The sequence below is a fragment of the Talpa europaea genome (genome assembly GCF_964194135.1).
Source record: "Talpa europaea genome assembly, chromosome: 3".
Taxonomy (NCBI): domain Eukaryota; kingdom Metazoa; phylum Chordata; class Mammalia; order Eulipotyphla; family Talpidae; genus Talpa; species Talpa europaea.
Genome location: NC_140069.1, coordinates 83,018,237 through 83,033,875, shown reverse-complemented (window position 1 = coordinate 83,033,875; position 15,639 = coordinate 83,018,237). Strand labels below are relative to the sequence as shown.

The 15,639-nt window shown below is 35.2% G+C and overlaps 1 protein-coding gene across 1 annotated transcript in view; it reads right to left on the bottom strand.

The window, feature by feature from the left end:
- DYNC1I1 (dynein cytoplasmic 1 intermediate chain 1) overlaps nt 1-15,639 on the bottom strand; it is a gene marked incomplete at its 3' end in the record, with an annotated part of 330,357 nt that overhangs the window by 6,653 nt on the left and 308,065 nt on the right. The window contains exons 15-16 of the mRNA XM_084230581.1: nt 14,085-14,225; nt 9,957-10,082 (exon numbers count right to left, since the gene is read on the bottom strand). Of these exons, the coding sequence (XP_084086707.1) occupies nt 9,957-10,082; nt 14,085-14,225 (267 nt within the window). The remainder of the gene's footprint in view (nt 1-9,956; nt 10,083-14,084; nt 14,226-15,639) is intronic.

Below are 15,639 nucleotides of genomic sequence, written 5' to 3'. Positions count from 1 at the left end.
AAAAAAAGTCTGGGACGATTACATTAACCATTGATTATGAGCAGATACACAACAATTCATCTCTGGTATTAACTTAAAAATTAAAGTTTTCTGTTAAAAAGATATCTTACAAATTACCTTTTCACTTAAATACACATTGATTTTTTTGTTGTTGTTGTTGTTAATGCATTTACAGAAACCGTAGAAGTGCATGTTGGTTTCCACAGAATGACTGCTAAACCCCTCTAAGCTCTAAAAGCTTTTTTAAAAGTACAATTATTAATGGCACCCCAATTCAGAAGATTGTGGACTTACTGGTATACAAATACACGTTTGTGTTCAGGGGAAGCCTATATTTTTTAGGACAATTCCCTTTGCCACACACACAGATGGAAGCAAAGTGGGAGGTAATAAGCAATGAAACAGCCGCTGGAACGACCAAGCGTACTCGCTTCACATAAATACAGCTCCACTGTATTTAACTCTCTGGAGAGTCTACCATCACTGGTAACAATGGATGAAACCACAGACGAAATTCCAGGCCAGAATGCAGTATACAGAGGGCATAAATGTACTACAGTGTTGCCACAGCAAGAAATACTGTGTAGTAACTTAGTATTTACAGCAGTGTTGGAGCTAAGTCCAAAAAGTAGAAGTTACATTAGTTTCCATTCTGAGCATCTGCTACTACAGTCAACTAGGGTAAAATTTCTGTGAAATTTAGTATCATGCTATCTATTTTTGGTTAAGGAAGAATTTCTGTTATCTGAAAATCCCACCTAAGAAAGAACTCCTGTCTACACATGAAGCTTGAGATATCTCTGCCGAAGTTCTCCCATCTTTAAATGCATGGTTGACTTTTACAGCATGTTTATTAGAACAACACTTTTAAAAAAATCCATTACCACCCAATTAGGAAAAGAAATATAGGTAGGACATAAAAGTCAAAACTAAATAGTAACAAATATGGGATTTATATCAATTTTAGTAAGTGAGCAAGTCCTGGGAAAAAACACTATTCTTAAAAACTAATATTTAAAAATATTCTTCATGTTAAAATTTAGCATTAGAGGAAGAACAAAATAATTCTGAAGTTTTTGCTTCTGGAGGAAAATTAAATCAGACAAGTATGGAAGAGTTAATTCAGTAAGTCCTAAAGATGACTTTGTTCACATTTGTATTAAAATCCTATCATCCTCCTTTCTTCAGAAATCTGTTAAGGATTATTTTTCCTATTATTTGTAACAATCTATTTCTCTGCCTAAAAGAAGGGAAAAAATGCTGAAAACATTGACTGATGGGCAGTAATCAAAAATAAACTTTTCAACTTCAATTGCCACTCTTTCTGTAACACAAAAGATCAAGAAAATGACAGGAAAACAAAAAAGCATGTGCTACTTTGTCATATTAGCTGAATAAATGCATATCCCTTCTCTTCCTGATATTATTAACTATAGGTTTTCTAGTAAATTCCTAGCAACCATTGCATCTAAGCAGTTTTGACAAAAAGAAGGCTTACTATTGCTAAACACCTTTAAAAACATTTACCAGAGTAATAAAAGAAATGTCATTCCCTCCTACTGAATGTTTGGGCATAAAAGAGGTATTTTTATAATGTAGTTCATGATTTACCATATCTATACTGTCCAAAAAAAGCACAATGAAAAGGAAGCATTTTTTCCAGTGGTTTGACAACTATTTGAATCAACTGTTAGGCTTTCATTACACTAGTGGCCAATTTCTTACTTTTAAAAGCACAGAAAGGGAGAGGGACCAGGATAGAGATTGGGGTGGAAGAAAAAGCACTCCTTTCTATATAGTTTCAGTGTGTCCTTTTCCATGCAAATATAGTTAAATGCATTATTTTTTCCTGTCCGTCAATCTATAGTCAGCTTGGAGGCTTCACACAGTTAACCTTTCCCATGCAAAAAATTCATTCACCCAAATATTTAGTGTCAGGCGTTGTGCTAGACCAGGTTATTCTGTACAAATAGACAAGTGACAAATATCTGCTTTGTATATGTTTCTGTGCTGGTGGCACTCTAAAGTTTAGAAAAACTACTGAGGAATGTGCTTAACCAAAATAGGACTGCCAAAAAATTTTTCTAAGTTGAAAAGGTGGCTAGTCTTTAGGATACTAAAAGGTTTTCACTTTTTACCTAAAGATCCTTCATGCTATGACAAGTAAGATTTCCCTTAAATATTGAGTCAGTAGACTGACCACGAGGAGAAAAACCCTAGCAAATGAACCACTGATCAGTTTAACTACTAACCTAAAGAGAGAACAAAATTTTTTCTATAGTGTCAGGCTTTGATATTCCCTAAATGATAAATAATTCATGTTTTAAAATGTAAAAGATCTTCTGATAGCTGACATTTCACAAATTCATGCAAACTTTCCTTGAAAGGAGAATATAGTGATTCATTCACTTCCCCACTTTGCAAGTCCAACCTATGTAGCATATAAATATTTATACATAAACATACATAAGCGGATATTTGATCTCATATTATATTTTAGCCATACCACTAGTAGCACACATAGGAAATAACTCTTTGCTTCTATACAGGCCAGTGTTAATCTAGACTCACAGATGATTGGAGCAGCTTCATGCTCGGCTAGTCTAAGCTGTGATTCGAGGTGACACTTCTAAGTAGTCATTTTTCACGATAAAATTTAGCAGTTTTGAAATTCTAAAACTCAACAATTTTTGTCAGCCATTAAAAAATTAACACTGTAATTAATGACTGCTTCAGTATCCAAACTGCTATTGAAGATGACAGTTTGAAACCACAGAAGAATCATAAAGATGATTAATTATACAAACTAGCACTTGTTTCAGAAGGTTTACATTCATAGACTATTTATTACCAAAGTGGGACTATATGAATTTCTTTGAATATTGCAAATTACCACACACACATTAATTTGGTTTTCATAAAATTAGATATCAGGGTTTACTCCTCATTTAGTCAACTACTACATAATATATAAAAGTCATAAGTATTTTCTTATCTATTCAGAAAAAAGTGATCTCAAAAGACATTAATCTAGTAAATCCGTTTTTATAAACTAATGCTACCTGAACAAGTACACTATTTATATAATAATTAGTTTAATCATGGTTTTTTACATATATAATTATCAAAATGAATGCTACTGCTACTACTTTACTATGAGTAATTATAACGTTAATTGGAATTAAGAGCACTTTCTTTTTTCTTTTTCAAAATTAAGCATTTTTCCTAGAAGAAATCAAGTTAATGCTAAAATTACAATCATATATTTTAATGAAATTATTTTGTTTCAAATACATATAATTTATTATGACAAGGAAATTAATTAATATATTATTTCAAAGTAGCTTATTTTAGGTAATTATATTTATTAGCACTCCAAATTTGCCCATTCAGATGTGCCTTTCTGCTTTGGACTTAATCGTACAGTTCTGTGCCTGTCACAATTAAAAATCAGGTAAAACTGAAAAGTCCAGATGAAAATAACAATTTTTTAATGTCATTAAATATGTAAATCAAGTATTTGGATTTTCAATTTTTATTTGTATGTTTGGCACCATGGCAAAATTTATGCCTAAGTCTTTTTTTTTTTTTTTTGAGAAAACCAAAAGTAGTATTTAGTAGCAACTAAAGAAAATAATATGTTTATCCATTGAAGAAGAGGCTGGTATTTGTAGAGACCTTCAAGAATCTAGCAACTATTGCCACACTCACTTAATGAGAAACACAAGTGTTTGGGGTGATTATAACTGGACTTTGGTAAGCTGAGCCCAGCTCTTCTAGGGGCTGCCAAGGCTTAACCATGCTATCAGGTTCGTCATCAGCAGGGGATAATGGCCTTCATAAAACACAATAATTAAATTGACTGATTTCAAATACAGTTCTTTTTCATTAAGGAACCCCAAATCTTAGATTAAATTCATATTTTGTGTTCTGCATTGCCCCTTCCTTGTGGAAGGGGGTTATTTATATTCTGAGTGCAAACTTCTTGTGGAAAATTAATGTAGGCCCTGTCTGACTGGAAAACATAAAGTAATTCCACTAAGCAAACAATTATTGCCTAAGTATAATCCATTTAAAAACCATAAACATATTTATTTTGTGACACTCAAATCCTTTTTAACTCCCAGTACTTGCACTTTGTCAGATGCTCCTATATTGAACTGCTATTTAAAGTGTGAGAGAAATGGCTCATCGAATCACTTTCCTTTTGTTCATATTCTAGCTGGCTATGAAAACTATTTGAGGTGCTTTTTAATAGTCCTTATAGGTAACACCTTGACCATCATTATAAAGTACATTACACAGGTCATGTCCCTTTTGGGATTCCAAATAAACTTTTCATTCTGATTTTTCACTTCAGCTTTAAAATATATCTAAATGAACATTTAAAATCTGCTTTACATTTTTAGCAGCTACATTTGATCTCTCATTGACACCTGCACTTTTTCTGTCCAGAATATTTCAAGGCCCTTTTAGTATATTAATGAATGTAAAATTTATTATATTTATTAAAATTTATAATAACTCCTTTTGGCCCCTAAATAATATCAAACAAGCTGTTTGAAATGTTGCCAAAGTTAAGGGTTAAAACTTAAAGTTAATGCATTTTTTTCTTTTGGTAATTAGTGAATTACTTGAGCTAGGGCCATAAGACTTATTCATCTCCCAAATTACAGCTTTTAAGTTGCCATTTTATTTTTCCAGTTCTACTTTAAGCTGAAAATGATTTTGGAATTTCATCATTTGACTACCGTAGAAATATAATCAGGGATTTGTAACTTATGTGTATTTATCACAACTGAAAACAAAATCTTCCCTGGAAGAGGTTAATGGAAAAAGAAATAATAGAAGGTGGAAGATAAACTGCTTCTTTCCAAACTGGAGCTGCAAACAGCATTCTAACTAATTCAGATAAGCAGCAAACATAGTTGTTAGGGGATATTTATGATCGCTGTATCTGCGACAGCACGGAAGCATTAACAATGGCATCGGGCTTTCTATAAAACACATCTGCAAAAAAGACAGGTAGATAGGCTGACTATCAATCATCAGGACACGTGAATAATTCTATACTCACTGGCCCATCTGCTGTTAAAATCAGCTCCATATATATATATATATATATATATATAAAATATGCTTGCTGTTTAGCAGAGGAGCCACAGCAGTGAGTAATTGTTATTTTTAATTCTTTAGAATATATGTGTTCACACATCATTTAAAAAAAATCCAACAATGATTAACAACTCTCTATGAGTGTATTTAGTAGCAAAATACACTCAACATTTTCAGGTTATATTTGTAGTTAATTTATGACTTGTTATCTTGCCCATATTTCAATTAATTGAATGGGATCATACAGCTACAAAACAAATAGATTGCATCCCATGGTTTGGAGGGAAAAAATGAACTTAAGCTCATTTTTAATTTTGGATCTTAGAAAATGTAAATTGTGCACACAGCAGCTATCTATTTAAGTAACTTTTAAGGTACATGAATAGAATAAAAATTATAGCCAAATAATAAAAGGGATCTTCTCTGTTTTTCATAGAGTTCACGTAACTTCCATTTATGCTAATGGGAGTTAAGCACCTGCTTGGCAAAGAAAATAGACCCCTATCTGTGAAAATAAATGTGTACAGTATATTTTCCAGATACAGTATTGAAATCAAACAACCAAATATGCGTGCTATATAAACAAAGCATAATGTGGTCTATCTGAAAACATTGCTATTTAATATTTTGCCTTTTTAGTCATAGGTCCTGAGATATTACTCATGTCTTTGCCATGTAAACATAACAAAAAGGAGCAAAAAGAGATGGACAAACTCAATCTGGTAATTTCAGTTCAGTGAGATCACACACAATCCTCTGTTTACCCCTTCAGAAGTTCATAATAAATTGCATCAGTAAATCTGGATTCAAGCCACTACTCTGCCATCATCTTAAAAAAGTCATGGAGGATAATTGTACATAATAGAGGAGGGCATGATCAGGGGGGCACTGTGCTGGGACTCCCTGCAGCAGCTGCAGCCTCAGCTGGGACAGGAGATGAGGCAGACGATTGTTAACGAGTGGTGACACCAGAGTCCCTTTCTGCAGTGCCCCTTGTTGAATGTTAAGTCTCACAGGAAGCCAGGTCTACCTGGACTTAAATGGCTATGTCTCCATTGGCCAGTCACAGACGTCTCGTATCAGAGGGTTCTTGACAACAGGGTGCACAGAGAGGTGGTCCCTCTCTACTCCAACTGTAGTAAGCATCATAGGTAACTTGCCCCAAACTCTGCTACACTGTCAGTTAAAATTACAGTGTGATCAAAACAGGGTGGTGGGGAGAAGAATCAGAATATCCAGTAAGCCTTTGGCTCTATTTTTATGGATCTCATGTTCTTTATAATGGAAAGTCAATGTTATTCAACATTTTTAAATAGTTTTCGGAAACACTAAGATCACTTGATGTGTACTACATTTAACCACATTTTTAAAGAGTTCTTCCTAATAGCCTAGGTTAAGCCCAAATTTTTCATTTCTGATTTGCGTTGTGAGTGGCATTGAGAGCAATGAACTTGTGAATAGGGTTGGCTATAAAATTTGCAGGGGGGCCCCGTACAAAATGAAAATGTGAGGTACCTGGCTGAAAAATGTTTGCAGAGCTTTAAAACCAAGTTAGGCTACTCTTTTAAATAGAAGACACTGAGATTGCATAGGATGCACAACCATGAGGCCACTCTGACTATTGGAATGGAACCTTGGCAAAAGATAGCCTGCCGCCCCTTCTATCATCTGCAGCCTTATAGAAGTCTCAGTCAAACCATGGAGAATGACACCTACTCCATGACACCTACTTCTTCTGACTGACACCTACTCCATGTACCAAGGTCCCAAGGAGAAAATGGATCAACAGAATGTTCTCTAAAAACTACCATTTACTTTCTTTTACAGATCATATTATGAGGCTTATTTGAAAGTATTTAATCTTCTTTCCTAGAGAGTTCCACAAAGCAAAGCTTTCCATCCAAAGTCTAGCATAACCTTGGCAAGAGGTTCAGTTTTAATGGACACAGAGGACTAACTGTGAATAAAGAGAATGGTAGCAGTCTACTGGCAATTTGATCCTTAGTGCCATATTTTTTCTCTTCCTTCATATTTTTAACTTTTAGAATCACCTCCTGCTCAAAACTCTTCCCTCTCATCAGCATGCACCGGCCTTAGATTTGATCTAAAATTCTAAATGGGCCAGTTTGTGAAGGTACTCTGTCTGGCCTTCTACAGTTTAGGTGATTTGGAACTGGCACTATTTAGAGGTGCTCTTCTCTCCTAAGAACAGTTATGCTCTGTCAGCTCTGTGGACAATGAGACAGTAGTAATTACAATAATGCCAGCATTTGCCCATGAAGTGATCTACCACTCTCAGAATGGACTTCAGTTGAACTCAGATATAGGCAAGTCATCATTCCTTTTAGTACATGGAGCCTCTACAGAGTTGGTCTTCAGAAATTTAGAATAGGGTATAGTGGTGAGCAAATGAAACAGAAATCCTTCTTCCTTTATAAATAAATATAAGGTATTTTTGTAAATATCTGACAAAAATAACTAGGGCAAAAAGTAATTAAGACAGAATTATCTTGTTTCGTTTGAGATTTTCCGAGCTATAGATTGTGTTGTGTATAATCAAACACTACAAAAAGAACCTTTCAAATGTATAAGCCCGATTCTGATTTTTGGTCATTCATGGAAGGACTAGAAGATTATGTGCGTGAGTGTGTGTGTGTTTTTTTTTTTTTTCCTGGTAGTGAATTTATAGAGATAAACAACCCTACAAATTGTTTGGCCTATTATATGTCACAGAGATTTTTCTATAGTCTGTCTAGACTCCAGACAATAGGCTAGACTGGCCTATAGTTGCAGACATTTCTGTAGTCTGTAATATCACTTAGAAAAGTAAGGGCAATAATACAAAAATGAAAACCAGCCTGACCTGCCAGTACGACAGTAGAAATATGAGTATAACAACGCTTTACAATTTAGAAATGATAGTAACCTAAAAGAAGTTTTAGCAGCTACATATCAGCCAGAAGCAACTTTTGCAAAATCATATATACTCCACAAACAAGTCATATTCAAGTAAATCTGTCCACAGGCTATAAAATCACTTTATTGCTAAAACTCTGTATATATTTTAGGTTGTCTTTGTTTATTGCATAGAGATGTATTGTGTGTGCATTATATATAATATTTATAGTTAACATACAAACTTTTCATAAGACTTTTCTTTAAATAAACCAGATTGTGAACCATTCTACTTTTTAGTCTATTTGGTTAAAATAATTAATGTTGCATACAATCTTAAGACAGTTAAAGGACAGAGTAAACTAGAGGTAGAGAAAGTGTTTCTGAATTTTATATGCTTTTGAGCCTGTCCCCAAATTTATTTCTCTCCCACAATTAGGAGAGAAAGAGAATAAAAGAAACCTTGTCTTTTATATTCTTCTTTGCTAGCTTCTTTAAGGTTTAGGAAAAGAACCAATAAAGAGTATTTGCTTTTGTGGTTGTTTGGTTTTGTTTTGATGAATATCATGAAAAAGAAGCATTGGCTATAAATAATACTCCCTGAAGAAAATATTGCTGTAAAATCATTGGCAATATTTTACTGGCAATATTTTAGATTCAGAGGGTATTCTCTTTCCCAAAGATTCCAAACTATGTTAGAACTCACCGGACCATCTGCATCTGCATTACAAAGAATAAATATTAACAGAATCTTTGTTGCCCTAAGAGTGACTCAGCTTGTGGCATTAGGGGGTATCTCACTGGAATAGATAACATGCAGTGAAACGGAGAGATCCTTCTAGTTGTTTTACTTAGAGGTGTACATCCCAAAATAGAAAGCTCTTCTCTCTAAAATCATTCAGTTTTTGCCTCTGACTGAATTAAAAATCAAACAAACAAAACCCGTCTAGTTTGTTTCAACATAATCATCTTTACACTATAGTATACATAATATAGCATCAGAAGCTAAACTGTAAAACAAACCATGTAGGATTGCCAATTTATAGCATGTCTTCTGATGAAGCTATAAAGAATCCTTCTCGGTGTGATCAGCTCAGCTCATCCATCAGGCACTTCGAGGTCTATGACATTATGCATATAAATGTGGGCTATTTCCACCCCAAAATGGAAAAGTTAGATTCATATTGCTCTCCAATAGCATTACACAATACTCTTATTTTGTTTTGCTTGAAAGCGCAATATTTTCCTCGTCTTTAAGGAAAAATATCCTTCAATCGCGTCAAAAACAAAAGTCAACATTTTGTCATTTAGTAAAAATATTGATTGATAATGTAATATTAAATAAAGATTGTATAAAAGTTTAAGGAGCTCTGTCTGAAAGAAGATATAGGGTTTTTTTTTTCTTTCATTTTTCGTGTGCTATGATATTGGGGAATACTTTATCATGTAACAAGTTACATCAGAGAAGTATGTGTCACATGTAATAACTTTGACTACCATGAAAATGGCTCAAAATTATGATTCACCTTAGTTTTTAATTGTCTACCCTGTAATTAAAAAGGAAGAGTATACATTTTAGTTGAGCATACAACTAAAATTTGACTTTTCAAAGTAAACAGTGAACCACATTTAGTGTTAGTATGATGAATTTGGCAAATTTTTCACCCTTGTGACATTAGTGGGAGGTGCCATGGTTCGTGTCAGCATAGCTGGGAATTCTACAGCACTCTGAAAGGAACCTGGATCATTAAAGTGTCCTGTGTGTGAGACAGAAGGCCAAATTAGGCCCTGAGGAAGTCTTGCCAAACTCCCACTGAAGTCAGTAGAAATTTGCAAAAACACTTGAGAGGGCTTGTAGCCCACAAGGTCTTGCCAATAATTTCACCAGGTCTTTAGATACCCAAGTCTATAGAAAAAGCAAAACCCCCAAACTAAAAAATATGTACCTCTCCGACATCATAGATCCAAATACGGCCTTCTGAGTCCCCAACGGCAACTTCTTTACCGGCTTGAGCCCATCGAACACGGTTTAGGGCAGACGCCCCCTCAATGGCCACGCTTGCTGTCGGAACCTGCCACAGGGGTTACAACAGAAATAAAGAATCTCTGAATATGAATTTAAATATACGAATTTTCAATGATATGTTTAACTGGATGAGTCACCGCTGCCTTCATGTGCATGAAGTAATATACATCCCTTGTGCAGGGGTAAAAAGGATTCATTGTTCTTAAATCATATGCTCCACTGAATTAAGGAGTAGACAGAAGAGACACTTCAACAAAAAAGGGAAAGCGGGAGAGTCTTTTTCCACAGTCAGTGGCCAGTGAGTGACATAAATATTTCTTCAGATTATGCAGGGTGTACATCCAATATCCAAACATAGCAGCTAAATGTAATACTTACGATCAGGTTATGCTTATAGATCGATGGAGAGAGAGATTTCAGGACTTACCAAGATTAAGGATACCGTAAAAGGCAGAAAGGGCTTGTATGGTGAAAAAAAAAAAAAAAGAGTCATATTAATATGACCTCACAGCTAGAGGAAACAAAGGTATTGATCCCTCAAAACTTCATTGGGAGGTGACGATGAGAAAAAGAAAAGAAACTGTACAAATGAAAAACTTTAGAACGTCAGATTCTCCTTTCTTTCCTCCTCCCTCTGGCAGTACCAGGGTACTGGAAGCAATCCTCAAAGTTGGAACTGTCCCCAGAGTGATATTCTGATAGAATGTAGCCACCTACTTTCTAGAAAATATCTTACATCTACTTAATAAACACCTGAAATCCCAAAACCTTTGTAATTACAATAATAATTAGTAGTAAGGTGAACTGGAGGTGCTGAGATGGAACCTAGAGTATTTATTACAAGACCCTTAGCATTTAGAAAAAGAATTGTAGTGGGTCCAGTTGTGTCAAGCTCTTGACTTCATCGTTGGAAGTTTATAACATATAAAGATCCAATCTCCAAAGTTCTGCAAGAATGTTGAATAGGAAATATTCAACATATCATTAAAAAATAAAAAGGTAAATGTTAAAGCAGACAGAAAAAGTATATAGTGAAAAGAGGGCCACCAAGATCACTTCATGCCACTGTTTAAGACCTGCATCTAATAAACATGTCATATTAGGATGGAAACACGATGTGTACTGTGCCGTACTACTCCCGGCATTCTGTTATTCTGAGAATTGGAACCATCTGTTTATATGAGATTATTGACCCAATACCTATCTTTAAAATAGCAATAAAAACTCCATCACATGTAAGAATCTATGTTTAAACTTAATCTTGAAATCAATAAAAATTCTTTTACCTGCTTAAGTCACTGCATGCCAATTGTGAGCAAAAATGTATAACAAAAGTCCAGCTCATTTACTTTAAAAAAAAAATACACAATTTCTACAATAAAGGTACCTGCTGTGCAGGCTGGAGCCTGAATTTTTAACTAAACCTTTCAAAGGCCAAAACAATGTGAATTTAGATGGGCCATAATTCTGTCAATACACTTTATTATTAGTGTGCTACTCACAAAACAAATCCGAGATTCAGCTATAGAGTTTTCAGGGTTAATTTTTAACTCTATAATTTAGAGGGACCATACACAACTTCATTCTCTGTACTTTCTATACTCTTCTCAATATCAGATTTTATGAATGATCTCAAAACTGAGTAAAAATGTTTAATCTGAATATGAAAAAATGTAATCACTCAAAAAACCCTGATTTTTTGATACATTTCAAATTATATTGAGTACATTTTAAAGAATTTTGTAAAACAATGCAACAAGCGAACAATTAATATTTTAACCATTTAAAAATAGCTTTCTAGATATTCTAAATGCTAAAAAAAAAAAAGACCTATCACAGCCTTAATATGTGGTCCCAAAAACGTATCAAATAATTGGTGGAAATAACAAAATAGATTTTTATTGTTTTATCCAATAATGATCTTTCAAAAATTGATGAATTTATAATGAAAATAATTCATACACTGTTTCTGATTTTTATTTATACTTCATTTTCACTTTTTTGGGTCATTCATTTTAATTGCAAAGACAGGTAACATACAGTATAAATTATGACATTGTGCAAAGGTCAGTAATACTGAGGTTGGGGCGAGGAACTACACTTGCATTGGAACAACTAAGATGAGGTGGTCTGAAAGCACAGTAATTTGAACAGAACACACTGGGAATTCGGGGTTTTTCCTTATACAAATCTAATTCCTAATCTGTCAAATATTTGAAAAATCTTGTTCAACTTGTTATAAAGAAAAAAAAAAGATTTGAGGGTATTAAAAAGCATTCAGCTCATTACTAGATTTGAATTAGATTCAATATAAACTACTATTACTGAGAAAGCAGAATTATGTTTACCACAAAACTAAATGTTTTGCATGCCCAGTAGTGATATTTTTTAAGTTTTTAAAAATGTTTAGCTTGTAGTTGTGTCCTGAGAGCTAAAGAAAGAGGAGGGGAAAATTATGCTTGGTAGTATTGCAATGTTAATTTTCTTTTACCTAAAATGCTGATTTAAAAAACCCAGTTATTTGGGAATTATTAAGGAGTTTATAGAACATTCACATCATTGCATGGTAGTTGGGTATCACCTCAACATCACCTCTGATTTCTCTATATAATTTCTGATATAGGGGTTCTCCAAAGTCAATCTGGAAGATGTGTATTTTTTGGTTGCTTGAAGTGTATGAACTTATTTTTAGCATGTAAAAGCAGTACGATTTTAGTCAACAGTGATAAAAGAGTTTAGGAAATCATTACAATGTAGAGTAATAAGATCTCTCTATTAAAAGTATTTTTAAAGTAATAATTTTATAAACATTCTAATATCTGAAGTGATGGGCATTGCATGTACTCAGTGCCTTTTGATTATTTTCAGAGATGCTTCATTACGTAACTCATCCTTGTCATGTAGTTCTTGTAGGCAACAGGAAAAATAGACATACACTGAAAGATTTAAAAAAATGTTTGGCAGTGGTCATAGGTGTATTTAATATTGCAAGATACAATGACTCAATAATAACACCTGAAGGATATTTCCCTGCCCCCTTCTGCAAAATATACTAGGGGACTCTGCTCCTCCTCATATCCTCCAGCTGTAGGCTTCCTAATTAAAAAGGCTGAGCTGTTTCCTGCTCAGAGCACTTCAAAAGACCTTTCTCTTGTTCTCCACTTGACATATAGTTTGCAACACTTGTTCCTCTTACCTGTCCATTCTCATTTATAGAGAACTGAATGTTCATGTTTTCTTTAAAAAAAAAAAACCCAAACCTGAATAACTGAATTAGCATGCCAATAAATTAATAAATTTGAGGGAGTGGAAGAAAGGAAAAATGCCTATGGCATAATTTTAAAAAAGCTAAATCTATGTAGAATAATTTTTAAAAAGAATACTTATGGTCAATTGCTTTTATTTTTAAAAAAGGGGAATTTTTCATATACTGTAAATGTGACATGTTATTTTCCAAATTAAAAAAATGCTGAGGTTAATATACATGTTCAGAGTTAGAAACTATTGTAGACATCTGCCTGTGAGCTCCCTATCTTAGACAGGATTAAATACCTTGTAAAAATGAAATGGAGGATAGATCTAAACATGAAATAAACAGTCAACAGAATCATCTTTTATAATTCAAAATAGAAATCGTGCAAATAGCGAACACTGACAAATAGCCCTTTTAAAAAGCCCAATCTAAAGTCAGCGTCCACAAAAGCGTGCTTTTCCAAGTGTTTGCCCAAAGAGTTACTTCAACACTGCTCTGAAATATGCCCAAGTGGGGAAAGGGATGAACACCTACAGTTTTGCTTTTTGCAAAAAAAGAGTCGTCAATTGTCCAGGATCTGCCACTGTTTAAGGATGAAGTGAGATGAAATGATTTTTGGCCTATGCATCTGTCAATTCCCTTCAGAGCAGTCAACAATGAGGGGTCAGCAGCTCAGCTGCAACTGGAGGGTCTGTCCAAAAAGAGGCCGATTTGGAGAGCGGGGGAGACGGAGAGAGGCCGACTGTGCCCCCCCCCCCAACCCTCCCAGGTCCTGGCGCCTGCGCTGCCGCTCACCTCGGTGTCATTGTTGAGGTTCCAGAGGTCCAAGCGCCCCATCCCGTCCACGCAGGCAAAGAGCGCGGGATGCACAGGGGACCACATGACATCGTACACATAGTCTGCATTGTCTTCAAAGGAGTAGAGCGGCTTGTTGTGCTGTAAAGTAGAGAGACCGTGAAGACTTTGTGGCGCTGCTGCTGCCTCGGGCTGTCTAGTGAGCCTAATTAAAAACTTTGCACATTCACAAAGTGTCATAAAACTTCCCGAGATGAAAGTCCTCGAAAAGGTGAACCGCAGCTTTAATGTGACTAGAACTGTCCAGTGGCATAAATAAATACCGGGGGTGGGGGTGGGGGGCTCAAGAGGCTGGGGGCTGGGACGGGCGGAGAAAGGCGGTTTCAGACACAGTTGGACGAGACATTCCAGACAGGTGGACGGGACTGCCCATTAGCTCGGAATTCTCGCCCCTTTGCGAGTCGTTCTGAGCCCGAACCCAAACGTAGACCGCAGGGATCAGACCCTCCAGGATGCTCTAGTAGCCTTGGCGGTCTCTGCAGCCCCGAACCCTTTGCATCGAAGGCAACGCCTGCCACCTCGTGGTCTTAGTCTACTGCTGCAGTGACTGCTGCTGCTTCCAGTGTAACTCTGGGTCAAATTCATACTTTAATGGTTCAGCTGAGACTGGGAACGGGGCAATTTAAAAGGGATTTGTAGCTCTTCTGAGAGGTGAAAAATCTCCCCTTCTGAGACCCTCACTTCTCTACCGAGGGTTGGTTCACCCAAGTCAGGTGGACTGGTGTCACTCGGTGAATTTACTCCTTAACCTTCATAGATGAGGAACCACATTTCTGGATCACCCAGTATTTCCAAAAGTCTTGAAATTGGTGTTTTGTGGGGAAATGCATTAGCACACTCCCAGTGCATACAAATGCTTCCACTCTGGAGGGATACAATAAATTAAAATGGCACTCTTGATTCCAGTGAATATTGTCACATCAAAATAGCACAGAAGTCAGAGGCAAGTTTGAAAGTACACCAGAAATAAAACGTAATTGGACTTCATGAATTATTCATTCCATCTGGCTTGTCTTATTCTAATTTCTGCATAATGGCTTTACTAATCCCTGATCAATTAATGTAAAATGAAATTTAAATGATAATGAAAGCCCTAGAGATAAAAGAAATTAAATATTCTTATATCCTCTGACAGAAATCTAAACAATGGGAGTTTTTTCCCCAATGTCTTCTTCATCCAGTCAGCTGTCTATACTCTCTTCATAGATTCCACTGAATGCCTGTACAGGCCAGAATTCTAAGATAAAAAAAATAATAATAATAACATACAATATGAACAATCAAATTCTTTCTTCATAGACTGTTCAAAGAATGTATCTGTAGGGAATCAGCTCCAAATATTAGAGCAAACTCCCAAAGTGAATGTAAAATGCATTTGCTGAAATCAAAGTAAGAAAAATCCTGTGAGAAGACAATACAACTTCTATAACCTAAAGCTAATGCAAAAATTTATTAAGGCAGTAACTACAAGGAATTTCTCTTTCCGAGAATTATA